Raw genomic sequence first — 25,606 nt, 5'->3', positions numbered from 1 at the left:
AATTTCATCAAGATGCTCCTTATTGTAAGGTAGACACTACACTAATACGTACAGAGAAAAACACAATTATCATGTGAACTCCCTTTTGACAGGATGTTAGCACATGTATGTTTAGCTTTTGAGTACCTATACACTAGCATTGTCTAAGGAGCTTGGAAAGAAAAGCGTCTGGACTTGTTTAAGTTGCATGAAGACGTTTCACCTCTCATCCGAGAAGCTTCTTCAGTTCTAAGGTCAAATGGTGGAGAGTCCCAGATTTAAACCCCGTGGGAGTTTCCCCCCACAGAGGGACAAAGGACCCCTGATGATCCTCTACCTAATCACATCATTCACCCTTACCTGAATATTGTATATTGTATATTGCATAGCTTTCTTGTTAAATTGTATTGTATTTAAATTTTTACTTTTTAATTTATTTTATTTGCATTTTTTAATCACTCTCTTATATTTAAATGTTCATTTGCTATTTCATCTAGGGTTTGAGAGTAACAAAATTTCTATTCTCTGTATGTCCTGTACATGTGGCAGAATTGACAAATAAAGTTGACTTTGACATGAGCCGAGGTGTGAAAATGGGTGTGGGTCACAATCAGCCAGGGTTTCGGTGAGCTCATTGTGAAACCTGGCCCCACCCTATCATGTGATTTCCTGAGGTCAGATGGCCCAGGATGTGAGTGGGCGTTAAGGCGTCTGGGAAGGGATCTCAAAACTGGATTATAGATGGCGGAGAGTTGGTGTCGTAAACCCCCGCCTCTGTTCAAAGATGGTCGCTCACAGTGGACATAGATGGCTTCTTTCACTCCTCTTTCAAACCATCTGTCCTCTCTGTCCAAAATGTGAACATTGGCATCCTCGAAAGAGTGTCCTTTATCCTTAAGATGCAGATGGACTGCTGAGTCTTGTCCTGTGGAGGTGGCTCTTCTGTGTTGTGCCATGCGCTTGTGAAGTGGCTGTTTGGTCTCTCCAATGTAGAGGTCTGGGCATTCCTCGCTGCACTGTACAGCATACACCACATTGTTAAGTTTGTGTTTTGGAGTTTTGTCTTTGGGATGAACCAGTTTCTGTCAGAGTGTGTTGCTGGGTCTGAAATGCACTGGAGTGAAGTGGAATCCTTCACTGCGCACATTAACGCTGTGGATAAAAACATCAAGTTCACTAGGGAAGACACAAAGGATAACTGTTTGCCTTTCCTGGACTGCGCTGTGCACATTGAAGAGAAGGGCAACCTCAACATCGAAGCTTACCGGAAGCCCACACACACGGACCAGTACTTCCTCTTTGACTCCCATCACCTTCTGGAACACAAACTTAGAGTAATCAGGACCCTACACCACCGGGCTGAACATGTTCCCTCTAAGCCTGAAGGGAAAAAGAAGGAACACCCACATCTAAAGGAAGCACTCAAAACGTGCGGCTATCCTAAATGGGCGTTCTTAAAGTCAGCAAAGAGGCACAGAAAAGAAGACCAGACACCAGCGAGGGAGGACAGACGCAACAACATCGTCATCCCCTATGTAGCCGGTGTATCAGAAAAACTCAGGAGGGTTTTCTCCAAGCATGACATCCCGGTGCATTTCAGACCCAGCAACACGCTCAGACAAAAACTGGTTCACCCGAAAGACAAAACTCCAAAACACAAACTTAACAATGTGGTGTATGCTGTACAGTGCAGCGAGGAATGCCCAGACCTCTACATCTACAAACTGGATTATAGATGGCAGACAGTTGGTGTTGTAAACCACCGCCTCTGTTCAAAGATGGTCGCCCACAGTGGACGTAAACCCAAGCTGATTGTGACCCATACCCATTTTCACACCTCGGCTCATGTGATTAGGTAGAGGATCATCAGGGGTCCTTTGTCCCTCTGTGGGGGGATACTCCCACTTTGTTTAAATCTGGGACTCTCCACCATTTGACCTTAGAACTGAAGAAGCTTCTCGGATGAGAGGTGAAACGTCTTCAAGCAACTTAAAGAAGTCCAGACGCTTTTCTTTCCAAGCTCCTTAGACTACGATGACCTGGATGACTGAGAACCTTCACAGACATACACTAGCATTATATTTATATAAACAAAAATTGGATGCAATAATTTTAGCCTGTACATATACCGAAAGTATATGTACAGCCTGTAATAGTCACACATACATCACCAATAATTTCCCTTAGCAAGCTTGACCTTAACCAAGCTTCTGGCATAATCCTGGCTGGATATTAGGCAACTCCTCTTGGCGGAGTTTCTTTAAACTGAGAGTTTTGAATAAGGTCGAGGTTGGGGCTTTGGGAAGGCAATTCCAGATGCGTCATCACTAATGAAGTTAATAGGCCTGTCTTGTGAACTTATAAGGCGTTGTGAAACCTTTTTTGTATATAATGCTGTATATACAGTCTAAATCCCAACATGACTGTCACAGCAAACATGTCTTCTACACTTCCTGCAAGCCGGTGGCTACTTACTCAGAGCCTGCAGGCTTCTCAGAGAACACCCTGAGGACGAAGTCGCCGTCTTTGTTTGGCTCAAAGGTGGAGGGGACGATTATGTACTCCCCTTTCGGCAGCTTCAAACGTGAGCTAACCTCCCTCAAGTTGATGAAGGTTTCTGATCGAGCGCTGGAGGCATGAGAGAGGAAAAAGTCTCGCTTCAGGTGGACCCCTGAACTCCCCTTGAACTGAGAGGGCCATTAACAGAGGTAGCATTATGTTTTTATTCTATTCTCTGTTTTATTTATATACATATATATACATATACATACACATACATATATATACATACATATATATATATATATATATATATATATATATATATATATATATATATATATATGTATATATGTATATATATATATATATATATATATATATATATATATATATATATATATATATATATATATATATATATATATATATATATATATATATATATATATATATATATATATATATATATACATATACATATATATATATACATATATATATATATATATATATATATATATATATATATATATATATATATATATATACACACATACATATATATATATATATATACACACACACACACATACATACATACACGTACGTATATGTGTATATGTGGAAAGTAGAAAAACCTCATACCTCATCTGGAACCTGCAAAGATAGCAGAGATGGAACATGATTATAATCAGTGTTGTAAAAAAGAAAGAAAGAAAGAAAGAAAGAAATCTACTGTTTTTGCTAACCTCGTACAGAGCAAAACCGATGGTCTCCATGTCTTGGCCCTCTTGCCGTTTCTTCCTGCGGTCCTTTTGCATGAGGGCAACCACAAAGCTGCAGTCTGAATTGCCCTGCATGTCTGGGTTCTGCAGCATGATCTTGAACTGAGGATTCAGCCAAAAACTTGCTGGAGACAAAAGATGAAAAAGTTAAAGTGTTTCCTTTTCAGGCTATAAACTGATGTTGAGTAACAAGGAACAAAGTGAGCTAATGTACAGCCTGCTCTGTCTTATTAAACACTGAATGACATTTCTGTGAAAGATAATCACAATTAAAAACAAATTAACAAGATACATCACATGTGAAGAGACAATAACCACATAACCCTTAACACCTATTTATACTGCAGTAAATCCTGAAAACAGTCCCATTTTCTGCATGTCCTGGTAGAGAATCTCCAAAACCTTTTAAAAGACAATACATTGTTTCATTGCTTAAATAGAAGTCACTGGTTCACATTCCTTCAGGAAGTTAACCCAATCCCTTCCTCACTCAATCTTCCAACTTGCCTTTTTTGATTACAAAAATTCCTGAAGTAAAAATTGTATTAAGCAGAATTAAAACACCACGAGACACGGGTCTGGTGAGATGCAACAACTGTCCATGTCCTACCCTGCGATTTCCCCTTCTTCTCACTTGCACCACTAATCTTACCTGGGTAGTTCCTGCAGCCTCCGGCTGTGCTGCCTCTCCTCCACTCCCCCTGAAAAAGTGAGGAGCTCCATTTCTTCATCTGGCTGTTCTGCAGGGCGTCCGCCGTCAGGTTGCAGATCTCCAGACGAGAGAACTCACGCAGAAAATCAGTATATGACATCCTGGAAGATTCGATTTTATCGTTAGTTTTCAATCATTAAGTCCAAAGATGGAACCTCGTTTCAGTGCTGAAGAAAAACAGACAATTCAAACAACTTCAGTACTGTGCAAAAGTCTTGAGTCACCCCTCATTTCTTTATAGTTTGCTTCCAAAGAGGAAGACTTTGTCATCATTAAAGTGAGCATTAGCTCTCCTGGCTCTCTGCAGGTGTTTCAATGGGCTTCTTCATTCTCAGTTCAGCCCTTGTACTGGATTATTTTTCAGAGGAATATTAAGACACTTAACACTGACCTCGAAATCATTTAAGCATTAAAAAGGCGTGTAAGGGATGACTCAGTGTTATGTCTAGACATAAGAGACTGTCACAAAAAAACCCAAATTGTTCCCATTTCTTTAATGAATCTATAAAACATCTCAAGTATATCACTGTCTGACAGCACAAAATTATATTTTTGCACCTTATGAGCTGAAGACTTGCCATGTTTTAGCTGCGTAGTATATCCTGAAGGATTTGGGGGAAAATTTGAGATGTTTTTTTCCCCCATTGTAAGTATTTCCAAGCATGTTAGCACATATTTCAATAAATCAGTCAACCCATTTCCCATTTTCCTGGCAAAATTTGAAGACATGAGGACTGGTTTGAGACTTTTGCCCAGCACTTTACTTCTGGATGGACAGACAATCCACATTAGACCCGCCACTCCAGTGACAAGTCTCAAATGTTTCACGCGCAAAACACTCGCGTACACTCACCAGAATTCACCATCCTCGCTGCGGTTTTGGAGACGACTTCTGGCAGACGGATCAATAGAGTCCCACTCTCTGGCGCTGAAAGTTTAAAATAAATAAATAAATAAATAAATAAATAAAAAATGATTAAACTGAAGTCCTGGACCCAGTAAAACAGCTGGAAAATTCCTTTCAGTGCCATCCAGGCTCAAAGGAAAACTTGGTGATTCTTAATTGCATAGAACAAAATAAAGAAATCATACTCATCACTCCAGGCTCCGGTCCATTCCACTTCTCCCCAGGGGTTCCTGATGCGAACCAGCTTTGTCATGTTTCCTCTGTACGACACCTACATGCAAAGAAACACACACACACATTCATGTTTTCCATCTGCTTCACTTGTTCTTCTTTTTAGTATCCTGCGCACATTTGTGTGACTTGGGTAACATGACAGAAGTCAAGTGCAATGTCTGATTTTGTATTAACGGTGTAACTCCAATGTTTTTCCGTACTGCAAAGGACGCTTGTGCTGTGCCCAAAACAAAAGCCAAAGAGAACAAATTCAACACAATTTCATTTACATTTCTTTATAATATGCTGTACGTATGGGTGAAGGGTAAAGGGAAAGCAAACATGAGGAATCTGTTTTACCCGTGCAAAATAAATGCGCTGCCTCTCGTTGGTTAAACAAATGTCAAACAGATGCATTAAATACAGAAAATAAACACACACTGCCTAAGCCTGCTTTCTTTAGTTATAGTTGTTTGTGTGATGTGCATAGATGTATATACATCTCTACGATGCAGTAAACAGCAGAGCTGAGCAGTCTGAATATCACTAGTATCGATACCAAACCTGATCAATACCCAGTTTCAAAATACTGAAAATCTGAAAGGAGTTTTATGTTGTGTTAAATAATTTTTGTAGACCTCACCTCTTCCACACCAGTCAGGGAGTAGGCATGTCCCTTCACCAGCTTTTTGAAGGTGACGGCCTCCATATCATTTGCACTGGTGATCTGAGAATGAGGCAACACAACAAAAAGAGTTAAACAGAGTTAACCAGGGGTTTGTGACGTCTATAATTCACACAAGTGAAAGTTGACTCTGCTCATCTGGACGTGGCGTTTTCACTCATCCGTGTGGCTTCTTTAGTTTCAGCTGACTGCAGGTTTCCCCGACCTTAAACGGTACATTTGCATAATGACCCAAACTGGCACCACTGACTAACAACTGTGGGGCTGCGAGGTCAGTTTCATGATCGTTCATATGAGGAATGGCTGCAATCACAGCTTTGTAAAAAGGTGACTCTTTACCATGGATGAAGACAATCAGAATGACGGTAACAAAGACAGGAGATGTACGCGCGTACTTTTGCAGGTCGGTGAAATCAAACGATATAATTAGCAGTCACTCTCACAGCATGGCACATTCATTAAAAGCAAAAATCTCAAAGAATAAATCTACAGGGTAAATATAGAAGATTTTTCCTGTGTCATTTAAACCTAAGCACAGAAGCACAAACAGACTCTGTTTATTCGTTCCTGTTCGTGTCAATCATTTACAATTTCATCATCTCTGGAAGAGAAAACGCATTTCCTTTTTAATTTTGCTCTTTGGACCCAAGTGAAACAGGGAGGCCTAAACAGGGAGGCCTGAACTGATTACAGAAGTTCAGTCCTCCCTGTCTGCAAACACAAGCTTTGCTAAAGTGTCCTTGACAGTTGCACTGACTTCCTGCCAGCTCCAGACCTTTCCCTGTCCTCACTGCGCCCTCCTGGTTTTCCATACACGGGCTTTGTTTACAGGACCCTCCTGAGCCCCAGTGGTGATACTGAGGAGAAGACTTTTCTGACTTTTAGCTGCTGGTCTCTGAACTGTAAGAGATATAGCAAAATCTCTCATATTATAAAATGAATTGTACACTGGAGGAAACTGGAATGTGTGACAGTAAATTTATGTAAGGATTGTTGTTAAAGTAAAAAAAAAAAAAAAAAAAAAGCATTTTCTTACTATGAACCTTGGACTTGGAATAATTTACATGAATATAATATAAAAACATGCCTTCATCTACCAGTGAATTTAAAAGGATACTAAGGAACGCAGTGAAGGAGACTTGTGGATGTTTCTTTTCATAAGCAACTTTATGTTTTATTGTTTAGCGTCATCATTTATACTTTGTATTATGTTGTGCATTTTGTATTTGGTGTTGAAAAGAGTAAAAGAGTTTGATCCCAGTGGGAGTTCCTGGTAAAATAAAAGTAACAATAATGAATGTTGCAGTACTGACGTCAATCGAGCAGCCGAGAAGTGATCCTCTTTCAACAGCTCTGCGGATGATGCTGAAGAGGTCCGAGGGGGCTTTGTTCAGATCATACATCTCCGTCACACCTCCAGTAAAGTCTACAAAACCCTCACATGTGCTGCCGCCTGACAGAGCCTCATAACAGCCATTCAACCTGCGTCACAGAGAAATAGAAATTAAATGGAGTCCCGCTACAAAATAAATAAATATACTGCATAGTTTAATATTAGAGTTGAGGATTAAACCCTAATATATGCAGAAACTTATTTCTATATTTTAAAGTGTCACTGCTTAACAATGTGCTAAAATACCATATATGGCTGCACAGGAACATGTGTAATCTTACTTTTACGTCACACTCATCCAGGAAGCTCTCTTAACTCGGAAGCCGTAAACTTATAGGAACAATGATGAGTTTCTCCTACACAGCCAGCCAAAATTTACAACCGGGGCCACAGCTGTCCACTCAAGCAGCTGTGTTTCTTCAGGCCCTCTTTAAGAGCTTCAAGTATTTCTCAATCATGCCGGCCACAAGTTTTTTGGCACCAGAAACACTCATTTCTGAAGTGCCGGGGACAATTAATGAAAACTGACCTCAATTGTGATCAGATTTTGTTTTGAACTAAAACCTGAGCAGACACAACTTCATGTCATGTGTGCATCACTGTAAGGTTAGCATAAACAAACAAACTAAAGGAAATACGAGGGAACATTTGTTCTTTCGAGAATGCATCAGAATTGACTGAGTGTAAACGCAGGCTGCAAACAGCAGAAAGGCTCAATGACAGTGTAAGAAAAATAGATAAAAGTGAAACCATAACATGTCCAAGTGCAGACAACATAGGTTAACACACAGAATTTGGATCAATCCATAATTTACAGGTGATTACAACTTATCATTCAGCTACTTGTAACACATTTTACAATCTTTTTGCATCTTTCTTACATGCTCACGCTGCAGTATTGTTAGGTCTGTGTTTTTAGACTGTTGTTAGGTGGTTGCTATGCAACATCATGACATCCTAACCATTTTTTGTGAATATAAATGACATGGTATTGTCATAAAATTTGTAAGATACAACGCTTGCTGCATCATAAGGGCCTCTTGGTAGGTGGTTGCTAGGTAACATGATGACGTAACAATATTTGACATGCTAAAGACACTTCAGGGCCATAAGTTGCACCTTTATGCCAAGTTTGGTGTCTTAACTCATGACTGAGTAGAATCAAGTCAGACAGAGATCTGACGCATTCAATAAAACATATCTAATCATTGGATGCACAGATTCTCTTATTTATTTGAAGCATAAGAAGAATATGAAAGAGGCTGCTTTTCCTACAGGGACAAAATAATACATATTAAAGATCGGCGTTTGCTAAAGTTAAAGTTTTTTTCCTCAGGTGCCGTCCCCTGTACCACTCTTACTTGGCGTAGGCCTTTTCCATCAGAGCGCTCCAAAACTCAGTTCTATCTTTTGAGTGGACAAACAGAAGCTTCCCATCTCTCGCCGGCAGCCGATCGTCAATCACGACGTCCACCCACTCGCCAAACTGCCAGAACTGTGGAGAACAGAGCAGAGAACAGCGATACAGAGATGGTTTAACGTTCTGCTGAAGTTCTGGAGAACCTGGGCCCATTTTAAAACATTCAAGACCATAATTTCAAACTCTTTATCACCTTTATACGTGCATTTTTAATATGCTTGTATGAGAATTGGTTAGAGACATAAATTAGCATTGGTGTACTACTTGTTGGCCTCTGAATCCCAATGGCTCTCTCAAATCCCAGATCGCGCTATTATAATCTCCTTTGTGAAGTCTAACTAATACTAATTAATCTCTAATTACTCAGTTTCACTGAAATAGGATTTAGGATAGGATTACCAAAAAAGACAAACCTGACCAATCAGATGTGTCTTTCCAATTTATCACTACCAACACAGGAAGAAAATTGTCTCCAGCTATCTGGGTGATACGACAGCCTTCTTTGGTAACTCAACTGGATCATTTTAATCCTTCATTCATTTCTTTTACACTGAACAGCATCACCAGGAGTATTCACTTGTTCACATGCATATGAACTCTAGTTACATCCCATTTGTAACCCACAGGGTTTGATGTCGGCCCGCCGTTTACGGCTATAACAGCTTTGATTCTTTTAGGAAGGCTTTCCCCGAGCTTAAGTTTATGGGAGTTTTCATTCTTACAGAAGTGCATTGGTGAAGTCAGACACTGATGTTGGATGAGAAAGCCTGGCTCACAGTCTCTGTTCTAATTTATGCCAGAGGTGCTCTGTCGGGTTTGTCATTTGTCATTCTGTCATCCGTGTCTTCGTGGACATTGGTTTGTGCACTGGTGCTCAGTCATGCTGGAAAAAGAAGGGCTCATCTCCAAACAGTTCACTCAAAGTTTTGGGTCATGAAATATCTCGAAACGTCTTGTTATGCTGAAGCACTGAGAGTACAACGCAGAGTATTCCATTCACTGGAACTAAAGGGCTGAGCCCTCTTGCAAAACAACCCCACACCATAATCCCCGCTACAACAAACTTTCTACAAAGCAGTCAGACAAGCTGTTCTCCCAGACTCATCCATCAGATTGCCACTCTCTTCTTTCTTTCATTCTCCACAGAGAACACGTGTCCACTGCTCTACAGTCCACTGGTGGCGTGCTTTACACCACTGCATCCGAAGCGTTGCATTGTTCTCTGTGATGTAAGGCTTTGACGCAGCTGCTCAGCCATGTAAACCTACTCTATGAAGCTCTCTGTGCTCTCGTCTCAAGCTAATTTAAAGGCCACATGAAGTTTGGAGATCTGTAGCGACTGATCTGAAGAAAGTTGGTGACGTCTGCACACTTTGTGCCTCAGCACCCGCTGACCCCACTCTGATTTTACACAGTCAACCACTCCCAGTCTCCCAGTCGCTTACACTTTGTTATAATCCTACTAACATTTCACTGTGGGATATTTAGTAGTGTCATGTCTGGACTTGTTGCACAGGTGGCATCCTGTCACGGTACCACTCTGGAATCCACTGAGCTCCTGAGAGCGAGTCATTCCTGTGCCAATGTTTGTAGAAGCAGTCTGCATGCTGAGGTGCTTGACTTTATACACCTGTGACCATTGAAGTGAGTTACGAGTGAGCGAATACTTTTGACAATGTAGTGTAGTTCCAGCACAAAGCATGAAACTCTTGAACTGCACAGATTTTACAGTTATTTCTAATTTCCAACCGTTCCCCTGTTTAATATCTTTGTAATACTAAGATTATAAAAGGCAACATTAACTGCAAGTCACACCACCACCCTAAATGTTCAGATGCTTTCCTAAACCAGTCCTGCAATCAGTTATTCACATTCACATGTTCTCTAACCAAATCAGGCAGCCTGACACAAATGAGGGCTGGGTGAATTTCTGTGAAATGCTTTTGGATCAGATTCAAAAAACGATTTCCCTGAATTGTTGTTCTGCTTTTCACACATAAGATGTGACTGTGTTGTCCAGCAGGGGGCAGAAGAGACCAAGACAAAACAATGAAAAGTTGTACAAAAAGAGTTGAGGGTAAAAATGATCTGGAGCAGGGATTCATCTAAGAAAGATTTTTAAAAAAGAGTGGATCAGTTATTTAATTTTAGTTATTTTATGTAATTTTGCTTTCAGTCATTTTCTTCAACTTATTCATGTCAGGGTTGGAGGGGCGGCTGGACCAGGGTACACTCTGTACAGGGCTAACACAGAGACAGACAGGTACTCACACTCTAACTCAGACCTGATATAATTATCAAATAACTTAACCCCACTAACTGCATGTCTTTGCATGCTTTCCATGTGTCTGTGTGGGCTCTTTCCAGGTGCTCCGGCTTCCTCCCACGGGCCAAACTCCACACTGAAAGACACTGGCTAAATGATCCGATTCAAACCCAGGACCTTCTTGCTGTGAGGCAACAGTGCTAACCGCATTTTATTTAATAGGGACAACTTAGTTCAGGAAAAAATAGGAACATTTTGTTATGGGTACTTTTTCCTAAACCAGTCCTGTAATTGTCTGTTTGCATGACAAATTAGCTGCGAGTCGGGATCTCTAACCAAAGCAGGCGGTCTGATGCAAATCAGGGCAGGGCAAATTTCTCTGAAATGTTTTTTTTACAGAAGATTTTAAAAAGTCACACTGGATTGTTGTTGTGTTTTCCAGGAACAGGATGGAAAAGCTGCACAAAAAGAGAGTGGAGGACAAAAATGATGTGGCGCAGGGGCCGAGTTATAAGCCAGACAGGTTTAAGAAGGGTAAAAACAAGGCAGAATTTCTGCTGTTGAGTCTGTTGTTCCATAGAAACATAACCAAAATACATGAAACCCTGGAGTCATTCACATTAGTTTCCAGCAGAGAGAGCTGAGAGCACTCAGAGCAAATTCAACACAGCTGATGGGAATAAACCAAAACGCCTCAGCATGTGACTTACTGTAAGTCCACCTGGACACAATTCATGTCTTGTGATGCAACAATAAAATCTGTTCGCATGAAAGAGCGATCAGATAAGACATACATAAAGGTCATCCATCTACTTGAGCGTGTAAAAACTGGGTGAAAACTTTTTTTGTGTTTGAAATTCTGAAAGCCACACCCATCTGTAACATCCACTCCTTTGACTGTGCTCAACGTTCTGCCATCAAGGGGTAACTTACATCCAGGAAGTGTAACTACATAGTTATTAACTGAGCCACAAACATTTTCTCAGCTTTGGGCTCCTACACACATTACGCTGCTAACTTTGACACTTTGGCTTTGGGGAAGAGATACCAGACACAAAAAATCCAGACTGAAAGAGCTTCTTCCTCAAGGGACTGATTAAGTACATTGGCAAATTCACAATATTGCGATATCTGCACTCGTGAATAACCAAAACAAGCCACTGATGTCTGCACGCTACTTGCTGCCATAACAAGACAATGTTAGTGTATATATAGTGTTTTGGTGTGTATTTAACAGGAATGGATGGATTCACAACATGGTCGGCTGAAGTCGACACAAAGCATACACACACACCAACCAACCACACATATACAGGAAATACAGGGCTGCCTCTGGTAAACGTACAGGCCTGCACACATTTCTTCATTCTGCTTATTAAACCTGACATTGTTGAGGCTTTTTCTCACAGCTCTGTGGGAGAAACACCTCGTCTAACCGGGGGAATCTAACCATTCCCACATCTGTGTCATGACTTGCAGCGACTCTGCCTTCACATTTGAGAAGCGCTTAACAAACTGTCAAAAGGTCCATGTGTAAAAAGCGAGCTATAAAAAGAGTATCATAAAGGATTCTGCCCTGCTTTCCTTTGTGGACGCCGACTTGTTTATAATTCATTCCTCCTCTCCTTTTGTCTCCCTGACTTTCTTCTTCATGCAGACTCCTTGTTCTCTCCACTTCTTAAACCAGTTAGGATTCCCACAACCAGCACACACATGATATCTTCTTTTTTTTCTCCCCAGTGACTCACTCAGATCTGGATAAATTATCCTGAGGCTTAAAGTCACACACAAAGAAAAGAAATCCTACAAAGACTCAGCAGCACACAAAAGCAAAGAAGCAGTAGGAACATGCTTATATGCTAGCGGCAACGCAAACACAATCAAAAGAGGCTCATAGTAAAAAAATAACACAAGAGGCAAAAAACAATAGTGAAGCCGTGTGTATTTAACAAGCTGTTTAGCCATAATTCACTCACTCATACAACACATTCATTCATTTATGTTCCCTCAGAGCAGACGGAAGCATTAGCTCCTCTCACTGTAGCAGAGAGCAGCATCTATACATGAAATTTACTGCACACTGCAGTCAACAAAACACAAACGAACACAGAGTCTCTGGAAGTAATCAGCTAAACGATTCTTCATTCTATTCTTGGCTGACCTCACTGTAACTGAATCAGCAAACCCAAAAAAATCCAGTGTAAATTAGCTTAGCTCTGTGTGTGCCTGTGCGACTGCATTTATTGATCCTTTGATATGAAATGAGTCAGAGGAGCAGCCGGGAGATGTCATCCTTTTTGCCAATGGCATTTCAGAGCAGTGGGCCTTTACTCACACAGTGATAAAATCCTGAGAGTCGATTGATAAAAGTTCTGCTATTTGTGCGCGCAAACACGGTGCTGCATCTTTAATGACTGAGCTGTCCAGCTGACAGGGATCCAGGATGGATACTTTCACTGCGAGTGTATTTGTTGTACTTCACAACTCCAAGCATGTAATATGTGACTCTGTCGTGTGAGAGTGTGTCCGCTCTGCTCTCTGTCACACTTCCTCATTCCCTCCCCTTTCACTCTCTGCCTCTTTACCCTTCACTTGGCAGGCTCACAGTCTAGTTGGCAACGAGATCGTTGCCTGACAGAGCGCCCGCCAACACTAAAGTATATTAAGCACTTTATATCGCTAACTGAGCCAACTGCCAGAAACGTCAGGGTACAGTCATACTTAGCTATTGGGTTGTGTGTGAAGGTTAGTGCTAACTTTCACCTTTATAACAACTACAAAAATTGGTGAATTACTTTGGACCTCAACCCTTTAAAATAACTCTTAAAAGTTTTCATTAAATGTGCGGCAGGTTTGACTGTTGATGCTGACACAGCAGGCTCCGATCTGCACATTGCTCGAGAGTTATATTGGCCATATTGGATGGGACGTAAACAGCAGGCACAAGGATAAACTAATAATTTCCCCTAGTTTTCCACAATGGGTTGGTTAATTTCAAGAAGTTGCACATTGTTTTCAGGTGAAATTAGTTTCAAAGAAGGAGCTACAACAAAACCTTGTGATTGATTTGGTCACTGGCAGATTTCCATGGTTGCTTGTAGTTTGCATGGAGGACGCCAACATGTCAGCACTCACTCGCAAACTACTGGCTAAGTGGTAGTAAAACTTGAAAAAGTGTTACCTTAACAGGCAATAGCTAATGTTCACCTTCAAAATAAAAGTTTCGCCTGCCTCAGCAATCCAACCAACACATTTCAAAAGGCTCAACTTTTAAATTGAAGGCAAAAAGGACACGCTCCTAAAACCAAGGGGTTTTTGTCCTGTTTGTATTCAAATTCAGAGTTTCCAGAGCTCTGAGAACAGTTGACAAGTGCCTGCCGACAAGGGAATGTCGTCTATCCAAACTATGAGCACCCACAGCAATCTGCTAGCAACCAAATCAAGGGCGCTTTTGCCAAATGCTCTGGGAATACACGATTTTACCTACAAATCAGTTGCTGACTCAGGCCTTATTGCCTGGACCCTACAGAGCCATACATCCAAAATGACAAACAAGTCAACATCACATCGTTAGCAGCCGTATAACTGCAAAACCTCAACACATTTATTTCACATTTAGAGCAGGACACACTGTAGAGTTTTTCATTCTGCTTTGTCAGAACAACCAAACATCAGCTTGACAGGCTTCAATAGCACTGCTATACTTAATGAAATGCTAATACATGCCACTGAAGTGGGCTATATTAGCATTAAATCAAAGTGCAGTTGGGGCAAAACATTACAAATGAATTGATGTGATGACGAACTGCTGTCACTGGAGACTGCTTTATTATTGAAAACCATGCAGATAATAACACCATAATAACTAGCAGCATCTCTGTAAGTGCCAGTAAGCAAAAAAAAAAGAGGTGAAAAATCCACTCTAAAAGAATAAAGCGTGGATTTGCACACTCTAATCACATCTTCCCTCACTTCGGCTGTAAACGTACCACATTCAAATTGAAAGTGCAAAAATCATAAACCACTGCTTTAATACGACTCCCTATCTAGCGTTGGGCTGCATGTGCGTGTTGCTCACCTGCTCACTGGCCGCAACATAAAAGGTAGCATTGTCAGGCCAACACCTGTGTCCCCGCCACAGCGCGCGCAGCAGCTACGTTGCTTGTGAGTGTTTGTTGTGTGCAAAGTTCAGCTGATAAGCCCCAGTCGGCTGCAAGAGGCTCACACCAAAGAAAACATTTGTATTTATGTTGCAAAGCAGAACTTGTTACACTGAGCTACGATGTGCACTCAACACATTTGACGGGGGATTGTCAACTTTACTTTTGTCTTGAAAGATTAGATTGTGCTTAAACTTGCAGTTTCTGATAAGCTGGCTTTTTGCCAGTTTGGAGAGCACGCTCAGATCTCCACTGGCAGGGTGAGGGGGTGTGAGGTCAGTTACCTTGGGCGACTCAAGTGTGGACTGACAAACAAAAAGACAGGCTTATAGCAGCAACGCCGCCTTTTAACCTTCTATCTCTTCTCAGAAAATTAAGCTTTTGGATACTGTTGAAAGAAGAAGAACCTGAACGTCGGGCCTACAGCTGAATAGTCGTTAGGCATTTTTCAGAGAATCTTGTGCTGCTCAAGTTTTCTTGGCAAATACTGTGAAACTGACAACGCCCTGATACTCTTCCTACTGCGACTCCATTTCAAAACCAGAACACACCTTATGGCTGTAAGCAAGCTGCAGGTAATATCCCTGTCTGTCAGACGCAGACAAAGAATTAAATACAAGGAAACAGTAAGCCATATGACGTTAAAAAACAAGGACTGGGTTTACAGCGGACTTCCTCTAATCCACGTAAAGGCTCATATAGATACATATACTCACTTAACCTTCTAAGACCTGGCGTCCACATATGTGCACAACACATTTTAGGTTGTCTAGACCAAAACACAAAATTTTGCTCTACAAGGGCCTGAAATCCACTTACGATGTTATACTGCCCCTGTTCTATTGAAATATAAAGCGAATGTCGTCATATGTGGATCTCATTTTTCTCAGAAGCAAAACTCAGGTTAAAAAAATCCCCCCCCCCCCCCCCAAAAAAAAAAAAAAAAAAAAAAAAAATTCAGGTAATTCTTGTTTTTTCCATTCACTGGGTCCCAATCATCCCACATAGCAAGGAGAAATTAAAAATGTATGACATGAAAGAGTTCGGGTCTTAGGATGTTAAATATTTTAATAAACTGGATTTAGGTTCTATAATGTCTCAACTTGACAAGGCCGAGGGCTTTAACTTCTCATTAGTGATCATGATTGAGTACAACTGGTAGTTGTAGGACTGGTTTGACAGCAGTCATTGGATTAACCGATACTCAGAACAACAAACAAGTGGACACAGGTAAAAATTATCCTGTCTGCAAGAGAACCCAAAGTATCATCCAAGTGATCGGTTAACCATAAGCAGTTCCCCACATGGACAAGCCAAATGCCTCCTGGTGAAAAGTTTTATGGTAAGACAAAACAAACATTCAACTATTTGGCCACAATGACGAGATGCGTTTGGACGAGTAAAGGTGAGGCTTTCACACCTAAGAACTCTGCACCGACTGGCAAGCACGGTGGCGGTAACATCATGTTCTGGGGCCGTTATGCTGCCAGCGGTACTGGTACATTTCACATGGGTGGAATAATAAATTCTTTAACTTAACCTCAAAGCAACTACTAAATGGTTGAAACTTGGACTCAGCTGGGTATTCCAACAGGACAATGATCCCAAACACACATCATAACTGGTTTTGGAATGGACAGAGCAGACTAACATTAAGCTTTTTTTTAATGTCCTTCCTAAAGCTCTGATCTCAAGCTCTGAATCGATCTGCTATGGGGCTTTTAACCGAATATTAGTGAGGGTCTACAATGTATATATACTTGCCAGATCTTGTGTGGATTAGATTCTAACATGTGCACCAGCTCGTGCCCAGAAATGCCCACAAAAATCGTAAAAAAAAAAAAAAAAAGTTGCACAGCAAGAAGTGTTGCATTATGTCCTGTTTCTACAACAAAATAACACAACAGGAAGCAGTGAGATGCAGCGAATTCAAAAGTCCAATCTCTGGTGTTTCACAGCTTCCCCATATCTTCAGATAAATATCAGTTTTCCACCTCAGTTTGAAAGTCGTCATTGAGGAATTGAGGGGGGGAAAAAAACAGCATTGCTCAGCAGCTCATCTGTGTTATATAAGCAGCCGACATCACAACCTGCGTATAAATTGTCATGTTCGGAATCACTTGCACTTAGTTTGAGAGCCCATACCCATATTCAGGCCTCAGTAACCTGCTTTTGGCCTGATAACCGCTTGCAGCTGGTCACGTGTAACAGCTGTCTGCAGTGTTTTTCAGGCGCTATCCTTTGATATGTTTGGAAAAAACAAAAGGAAAGGATATGAAGCTGTCAGTAGTCATTACCTGGAAGTGAAAGATGCCAGCATATCCCTGCTGGAAACCCTGTCCGTGAGGAACCACTCTGTGGAGGAGATGGTCATTTAGGGTCAGCGATGCGATGGCTGCCAGCAACCAGCAGTTCCCTGAAGAAACGCAAAGACAGTTTTACTACCATTATAAATCAACTGAGAGCTGTCATGATAAGCACGAGTCTGTGTTTACATTAGCAAATAATTTCAACTTTTAGCCACACACAAAACTGGAATTCACCCACAAAGAGTAAAGGTTTGCACAGGCTTTGCATTCTGGGAAATGGGAGAGGCGAGCACAGAATCTCAGACTCGCCATGACTCACTCATGTTGTTAGTAGGACTTCCATAGTGGGTTCAAGCCACAGTTGCCACTTCCATTATTATACTGTGTTGCCAAAGAGCATTGGCTAGAAGATGGGAAGCCAATGACTGGCATAGTTCATTTAGCAGTTTGACTGTCATCATATTCTCTGTTACAAGACCTACAATTATCCTTTCACCGTCAAAACCGTGTTGCGTTCGGTGTTGTGTTATCTTGTCTTTTATGGGAGGAGTTGTGACTGACATGTTATTGAAACTTTAGGTTTTATTTTGGCTGTGTTACTGACACACAACAGTGCTACACTTCTCTGCTGAAAGTTATACTCAAGATAAAAATAAAGTCATTGAGTTTTATATTTTCATACAAGTAACACGCAGGAGTTCCTAAACTTTTTTGTGTCCATAGACAGTAGGAAATATAGATGTAGGTGGAGCCTCCATTCTACATGGTTTTTGCATGCAGCTGCAAAAAGACCTCTATGGGGGGGAAAAAGGTTTTCTGATTTGAAGTCTGTAAAGCCTTTAAAAAGTGATTTCTTAGTCTTGTTTACACGAACACTGATCCTTTTCCACAGAGTAATGTATTATGTTTTCTGGTTCAGGATTTTGGAGGTTTTTGCGATACTTTTGGCAGTGCCTAAGATATCTACTGAAAGAAATGGAAGATGCCTTTGCTTACAGATATGACAAGGCATAAATTATAAATGTTATATAAAATAAAAAATATATATTTTTTAAAAACTAAAACTTTTCTTTTCCCCGAAAGAACTACCACAAGACCATATCTGGATTATCCCACTCTCTATATCAGATTTTTGCTGTGAAAGGTTCTGTGTCTCGCTGAAGTTCATGCTGTATGCGGAGTAGAGGGAAGCTTCACTTATTCATGACTTGCATCCAGCATCTCCCTAGATTTAGCACAGCAACTAACATCTATGCACTCAGTTACCTGTTTGTTTGTTCTTTTGGCAGTGTTCTCTTTTGCTTTCTGCCAGATTAAATCTCAGTTCTACCCCTCGGGTCTAATAGATGAATCATGCAGTAGTAACACTGAAACAGTTGGGAACACTCCCAATGGGACTTACCCAAAGCACCCTGACAGATGTCAGTGCGAGTAGCTCCATCTACGATGAACTCGGGCCGTTTGCAGAGCTCCTGTCGGTGCACGCACACACACACACACACACACACACACACACACACACACACACACACACACATAAACACACAAATTAGCACTTCTTTGCCTTCAGACATACATTTTGCAAACATGTCGTCTTCCTCCCTTTCTTTTCTCATTTTCATCTCATTGAACCTGCTCTGGAAACCCAAACAATGATAGCAAGAATACCAATGGTACCCATTCCCTGATAGAAGAAACATTAAAAATTAATCATTAGAGATTTATGCAAGTAATCTGTCATTTAACACTGCATCTTTATCAGTCTTATCTCCAACTGATGATTAGTGTCAGACATGAACTGAAGCAACAATAACAGAGCTAATGAAGCAAGTCTACAAAGCTGCCCACTTTGATTCTATAATCTAAAGTTAAGTGTCTTTTTCAAGCTCCGTGGCTACCAGGAGCTTGAAACCCCTGACAGGAGTGCTTAAAGTCAGGAGTTAAAGTGGGATTTGGCAGCTGCAGGAAACCTAAACTCATGTGTAGCAGGGCAGCAATTCAGAATTGAGTGCTATGTCTCTGCGTATAATGTCTCTTGTGCAACCCACATCCTGCTCTGCAACAGTCCAACATAGTCAACGAACACAGCAAACTTCCCAGTTTATTTATGTACTTACTGTCTGTTACAAACTTTACTACACAGCAGATACATGCATTTATTTCTTCCCTGGGAAACACAGTCATTGTACTCTTAGCTGGCAGACAATCCAATGCCGCTCTCTCGTATCCGTCATGTGCGAATCGAGCTGGGCAATTGTCTGGTCTATCTTGTCAGATTGCTACTTTTAAACTGAAGCTTGGGACAATTAACCAGATCTTGCACGCACAAAACAAAACTTCTACTTTTCAACACGTGGGCTCCAAATAGTTTTTAAAACATGTAGTCTTTCAGTCAAGGTTTAGAAACAACTCTGGATTAGTGCAGGAGGAACACGCAACATTTCTGTCTGTGTGCTTGTTTCTTTGTCTGCCAACTCTTCAAACACTATCAGGAATTGAGCAACCAAACCTGGCACACGGGTACAGCTCAGGCTCCTGAAGATTCTTATCTCTATCACATATTATGAAATTATCACATAGCCTGGAAACCACTTAGCACAGGGCTGAATGAAGCGCCTTGAGGCAACTTTTGTTGTGATTCAATAAAATTGAATTTAATTGAATTAAAAATGACCTGTTTGTTTTTTTTAAATGCATCTACAACACAAGCAGCATTTCATTTAAATTTAGGGTTAACATCATAAACAGGCCAGACAATACTGTAGCACAGACATCTGCTAGTATAATAAATACAAAATGCTCTATTCTACAGATGATCTGCTTGTTTATACCTTATTAAAATTCATGTATTCTTAGATCGACAGATGGAGTGAACTGTTTTAAGTTGCTTCCTGGGAGCAGCGGGTATCAAGGTGGCAGTTCATACACACAAAAGCTATTTTAGCTAATTATAGCTAGTAGACACAGTTAAAACAGCTTCTAATAAAGTAACTGATCAAGTAGAGTCTTTTTTTATTAGTTTAATACCAAATAATAAATTGAGTAAGAAGTTGTAAGAAGGTAGTTTTCTTTGGGATTAATGGAGCTAGCTTCAAGCACAATACTCTTAGTCATTGTAGCGAGCTAGGCAAGCAAATCCTAAAGTTGTCAAAGCTCTTTTCTGAAAAATCTCCCAGTCTAGTGTTTTTTGTTCACATTTGATTTGCACAACTTCCTGCTTCCTAAACCTTTTTGTACTCAGTGTGGTGAGCGTGAGAAACCCCATGAAGCTATAAAAACAAATATTTTGTGTCATGCTAAGCAAACATGCCAACTATTCAACACATGGCCTAACTCACTGAGGCATCCTGGGCATTTTTAAACACTCACACAAAGCCTTTTTTTTTTTGGCGGGGGGGGCATCATGACCCTCTTAGTGTAAATATTACAGATCCTGTGGTGCAGGTGATGCATGCATTATGAAGTGCTATTTCTGGAAGGCTGAGACCTCAGAAAAGCATTAGATGCAACAAAGAAACAAAAAACATACACTCATGATAACGTGACGATCTGCATACTCAAAAGAAAGCCGAAATTATCACAAGGCAAAGCTTTTAAGACCACAGCTCGCTCTGTTACTGCAGAACTGACAACAGCAACTTGCCACAGTGTCTGCAAATAGAATAAAAAAGGAGAGCACACCGTGTTCAAGGCATGCTCACAAATACAATTCCACTTTCTTCTCTGGTGCTGCTTCTAGCTGCACAGACCACACTGGTGTATTTATAACAGAGTAAAAGGTGATGAGAGAAGAAAAGACGTGACATGGTAGACGATGTGATATAAGAGGCCCCTCATAAGACCTCAAGTCTGTGAGGAAAGCTTGCTTAAGTGTACCAGGTAATAAAAGACCTTAGAGGTGAGCTGTTATAGGTGGTGGTTGGAACTTCAGGGTTTGAGATGACCATATCTGGAATATGCCCTCTCTTTGACATCATGCAGAGTCCAGAGAAAATAATAATAATAACGAAATGTCTGAAACAAATCATTTACAGCAGTCTGAAGTCTGAGCTTTTGGCTCATATTCTGATATACAATGACTTTATTATTTTAAACTTTGCCCATAATAAACAGTCTTATCCGCCTATAACCCAGCAACTATATGACAGAAAGTAAATAAAATAAATAAGGTCCTTCTCTGCCCTGTTGGACGTGACCCACCACGTCCAGCAGGGCAGAGGAGGATTTGGACTTGAAGCAGTAACACCTCGGTGGCAACAGGCATCTGTAACCGAACATCGGAAAATGGTAGTGGAGGAGGTGCGTCGACAGGAGGAAACAGTAAGACATGCTAGAGCGGTAGCGCTGACCAAGCAGGATCGCTGGATGAACTGGGAGAGGAAACGCACATGGAGTGAAATCTGGGGAATGGAGTCTAATAGACTAAGTTTCATCATCTGAGCGACATACGATGTGCTACCTTCCCCAATAAATCTGGAGCTGTGGTTTGGAAAGGACCCATCTTGCCCCCTGTGTACAGTCCCAGCCACACTCAAGCACATCTTGGTTGGTTGTAGGACTAGCCTTACTCAGGGCAGATACACATGGAGACACAACCAGGTCCTCGGGTGTCTAGCCGAGAAAGTTGAGTGCAAAAGAAAATCCATCAACGCTCAACCTTTCACGAACCAAGAGGAGCGTCAGTTTTCATAAGCATTTGTCCGGGAGGGAGACAAGCCGAGGACGAGCCCCCCAACCCCGGACCTGGGACCGCTGGAGGTTGCCAGGGATTGGCAGATGCAGATGGACTTGGATCAGAGGCTAATTTTTCCCGCAGAGATCATAACAACTACTCTGCGACCAGACCTCGTCCTTTGGTCTAACTCTCCAAAACGTGCTTACATCATTGAGCCGACGGTACCATGGGAGGACGCAATTGAGGAAGGATTCGAGCGTAAGAAGCTGCGGTGTGCCAACTTGGCAGCTGAGGCAGAGGACAGAGGCTGGAAGATCAAGGTGCGCCCGGTGGAAGTGGGGTGCAGAGGCTTTGTTGCCAGAACAACAGCGAATTGCTTAGATTGGGACTGCTGTCAAATGTTAGTGCTTGCCAGCTCTGCTTAAACACACCCACTGCAGGTGGTCATGGGACATGGTTTTTTTAGGCACTGGTGCACTAAATGTGTGCACAGTAACACGAGTTTTAGACTACAGGGCATGCCACAGCAGATAGCTCTTGTCAGATGGGTGCACATATTTAAAATACTATGGCTCAGGCTATGGTGCTGCAGTCATGTGCAGGACATCAAGATGTCCACTTGCTTGCTGTGAATTCTCCAGACAATTACCTACTCTACTGTTAGTGGCTCGTTCAGACATTACACATTGTTTACAAAGGAGCTGCTACTTTAAAAACCACCAAATATCTGAGTGAGGCATTTGTAGGCATGAGTCAGACATTTGCATTGTGATGCAGTGCAGCCAGATAAGACCTAATACAATTCAGGGGTGTGGTCTGCTACACTGTAGAAAAACAGCGCCACTAGGTTGCCAAAAGCATTAATTCGTCTGTCTTCACACCTATATGAATTCAAGTGACATCTTATTCTTAATACATATGGTTTAATATGTTGATGGTCCACTTTTTGCAGGTATAACATCTTCAGATCTTCCTAAAGGTGTTTTTTTTTTTCAGGTTGAGGTGCAGGCCAGTCTAGTTCTTCCACACCACACTCACTCATCCATGTCTTTATGGACATTGCTTTGTGCACTGGTGTGCAGTGATGTTGGAACAGGAAGTGGCCATCACCAACACTTCTTGCTATGTTAAAGCATTAAGCACACTGGCAGAGTTACTGTCATTCCCAAACGCTTGCTCTTTGTTATGATACCACGAACAATTGACTGTGGAATATTTAGTAGTGAGGAAATTTCATGTCTGGACTTGTTGCACAGGTGGAATCCTATCACAGTTCCTATGTCCAAGGAAGTGATTGGAAAACCTCCATTTAATTATTTAATGGGGTAGTGAATACTTTTAGCAACACAGTGTATTATAACTGTCTGACATTAAAATGATATTAACCTTCTAAAAAACACAGTAAATAAATCTGGAAACACCGTCTATAACTTTAAACATCTACAATAAATGATGTGAAAGGCTTCTATATTCCCCTTACCCACGCTTGGGCAAAAGACACAAAAACACGGCCACCGCCGCAATTTCTCACCGTGGGCCTCATCCAGCGCATGCCGCTGGTCTTTGCCGATCTGGGGCCGAGTTCGTTGAATCCCAAAGATGACGCTACAGCAGGAAACAGGCTGTCCTCAAACAATCTCCCACTTTGAAGGCACTGGGCTTTCAGAGAATCATAGTCCTGACCCAAGAACTTCACCGCATTGTGGTTCTGCCCCAGGCCCTCATCACGATCCCACTGGCTCCTCAGTTTGCAGGCTATGCCTGTGGCATAAATGGGCTGCTCTGCCATCTTGAGCTTGTGGAGTTAACGGAGAACAGTAGGACTGACAGCTGCTATCAATTTGATTCTCTTTGGAACCACAATAAGAAGTAAAGATGTGTCAATTATTAAAGACGCAACAGCAGCCTATTGAGCTTTTATAATCTAAAGCACTGTGCTGATGTAAACCTGATACACAGTGGTAATGGCTTCAAGGCTCAATCTTCAGTTAGAATAAAACATCAGTAGCTATGAAGATGCTATTAAACACTGATGAGGCTAGTCTGCTGCTTGGCTGTGGTGTATGTGGTTGCACTCTAGCTGGATGCTTTGATTGCAGTCACAAACGGAGAAGCTCAAAAATCCAAAGCTTGTCACAGTAGAGACGTCTTCCTCATTACAAAAGATCCAGATAACACCAGTCCCCGTCTGTTGTTCTTTTTTTGCCACGTTCACGCAGTGCAGGATCACACCCTGTCCTTATCACGGCAGCGGACAACCCTGCACAAAAACAAAGAAAGTGAGAAATTGAGCACAAAAGTGAAAAGGTTATCCAGTGAGATCCAAGATACAAGTTTGTACATACCAATACTATCTACGCGTACATCACAGAACAAAAGCTGAGGCTGTGCACACCCTCCATGTGCACAGACACTAAGAGTTTAAAAGACAAACGAGGCGTCCTTGTTTCTTTGCAGTCATCCATATATGTGCATTCTTAGAAAAGCCCGGCAAAGTTGGCACATCTGTGATACTTTTACTGTGGTGCACTGAATGTGTGCACAGTGTAAGTGAGAACTAAATTTAAAGTCAATGTTTAATCAGAAAAGCACATTAATAACAAAGCAGGGGTGTGTGTATTTTGATGCACAATAAAGGTTGCATGAGGCAAAGAACAAGCACAAGCTCTCTGTGAGACGCTTTAATTAAGCAGAGGCTGAGATGAAGAAGCATTTCTATCATTAGTGCCGGCGCAGACAGAACTGGAGCTTTGGACAGAGTTAGTCTCACTTTGTTGCTTTGAGTCTGCGTCTTTTCCAATAAACACAGAGTGGAAGGCGTTTATTTTTATCTTCTTTCAACTCTCTCAGCCTTTTTTTTTTTTTCACTCCCTCACCTCAGATATGCACATAAAGATACGCACTTCCTGTTTTCAGTCCACAGGTGTCCGTCACAGCAGAAACAGAAAAGAGAGTGGCTTTCACTGGCTTGTGTAGCAGTGGAGCCATGTAAGAGTTTCCTCCTCCTGCTAACAGAGAACCACACCCACAAAGATGGCCCATTTGACTGAGTGAAGAATGCTGCTGCTAAGAGAGCCAAAAACTGAGCATGCAGCTGTGACAGCAGGTTTCCCAGCTTGTTCAATTACACAACACTAAGACTTGTGTTTGCACATGTGCCTCTATTGCTGCTAGCATGATGAAACTACATTAGGGTCATTTGCATGAGTACTACACATTATTTCTGCTAATAGATCCCTAAAGCTACAGCTAGCAAAGCTGAAAGTGCTGCATAATGGCTGCCTGCACCACAACTATTATATTTCTTACCACGAGCATTACTACTCACACTAACAAAGGCACTTTTGCCACCACTGTAACAACTACTTCTGCTTCTTCCTGCATTCTTTATAAAGAGTTATTTAGCATCTGTACCACATATCAGTGTTAGCATCACTACAGTGTTTTTCTTTTTTACATAAAGGTATGTACTATTTAAATGTGGACACGAAAATATCTTCAGTGAAAAGGCTTCTAGAGTTACACTTGTTAAACTGCTTGTTAATGCATATATCTAATTAGCCAATCACATGTATTCAGGTATTTAAACATGGTCAACAC

The 25,606-nt window shown here is 41.4% G+C and overlaps 1 protein-coding gene across 2 annotated transcripts in view; it reads right to left on the bottom strand.

The window, feature by feature from the left end:
* Positions 1–25,606, bottom strand: part of capn1 (calpain 1) — a 32,037-nt gene that overhangs the window by 3,788 nt on the left and 2,643 nt on the right. For both annotated transcript variants that reach the window (XM_080898417.1, XM_080898416.1), the window contains exons 2-13: positions 23,538–24,266; positions 18,734–18,803; positions 17,320–17,438; positions 8,538–8,671; positions 7,097–7,265; positions 5,742–5,825; positions 5,071–5,156; positions 4,832–4,906; positions 3,919–4,079; positions 3,231–3,391; positions 3,127–3,138; positions 2,455–2,666 (exon numbers count right to left, since the gene is read on the bottom strand). In XM_080898417.1, the coding sequence (XP_080754543.1) occupies positions 2,455–2,666; positions 3,127–3,138; positions 3,231–3,391; positions 3,919–4,079; positions 4,832–4,906; positions 5,071–5,156; positions 5,742–5,825; positions 7,097–7,265; positions 8,538–8,671; positions 17,320–17,438; positions 18,734–18,803; positions 23,538–23,795 (1,541 nt within the window). In that variant the 5' untranslated portion in view covers positions 23,796–24,266. The remainder of the gene's footprint in view (positions 1–2,454; positions 2,667–3,126; positions 3,139–3,230; positions 3,392–3,918; positions 4,080–4,831; positions 4,907–5,070; positions 5,157–5,741; positions 5,826–7,096; positions 7,266–8,537; positions 8,672–17,319; positions 17,439–18,733; positions 18,804–23,537; positions 24,267–25,606) is intronic.

Source organism: Rhamphochromis sp. 'chilingali' (genome assembly GCF_963969265.1).
Source record: "Rhamphochromis sp. 'chilingali' genome assembly, chromosome: 1".
NCBI classification, from domain to species: Eukaryota; Metazoa; Chordata; class Actinopteri; order Cichliformes; family Cichlidae; genus Rhamphochromis; species Rhamphochromis sp. 'chilingali'.
The sequence above is the reverse complement of the archived record's forward strand: the minus strand, read 5'-3'. Positions and strand labels throughout refer to the sequence as shown.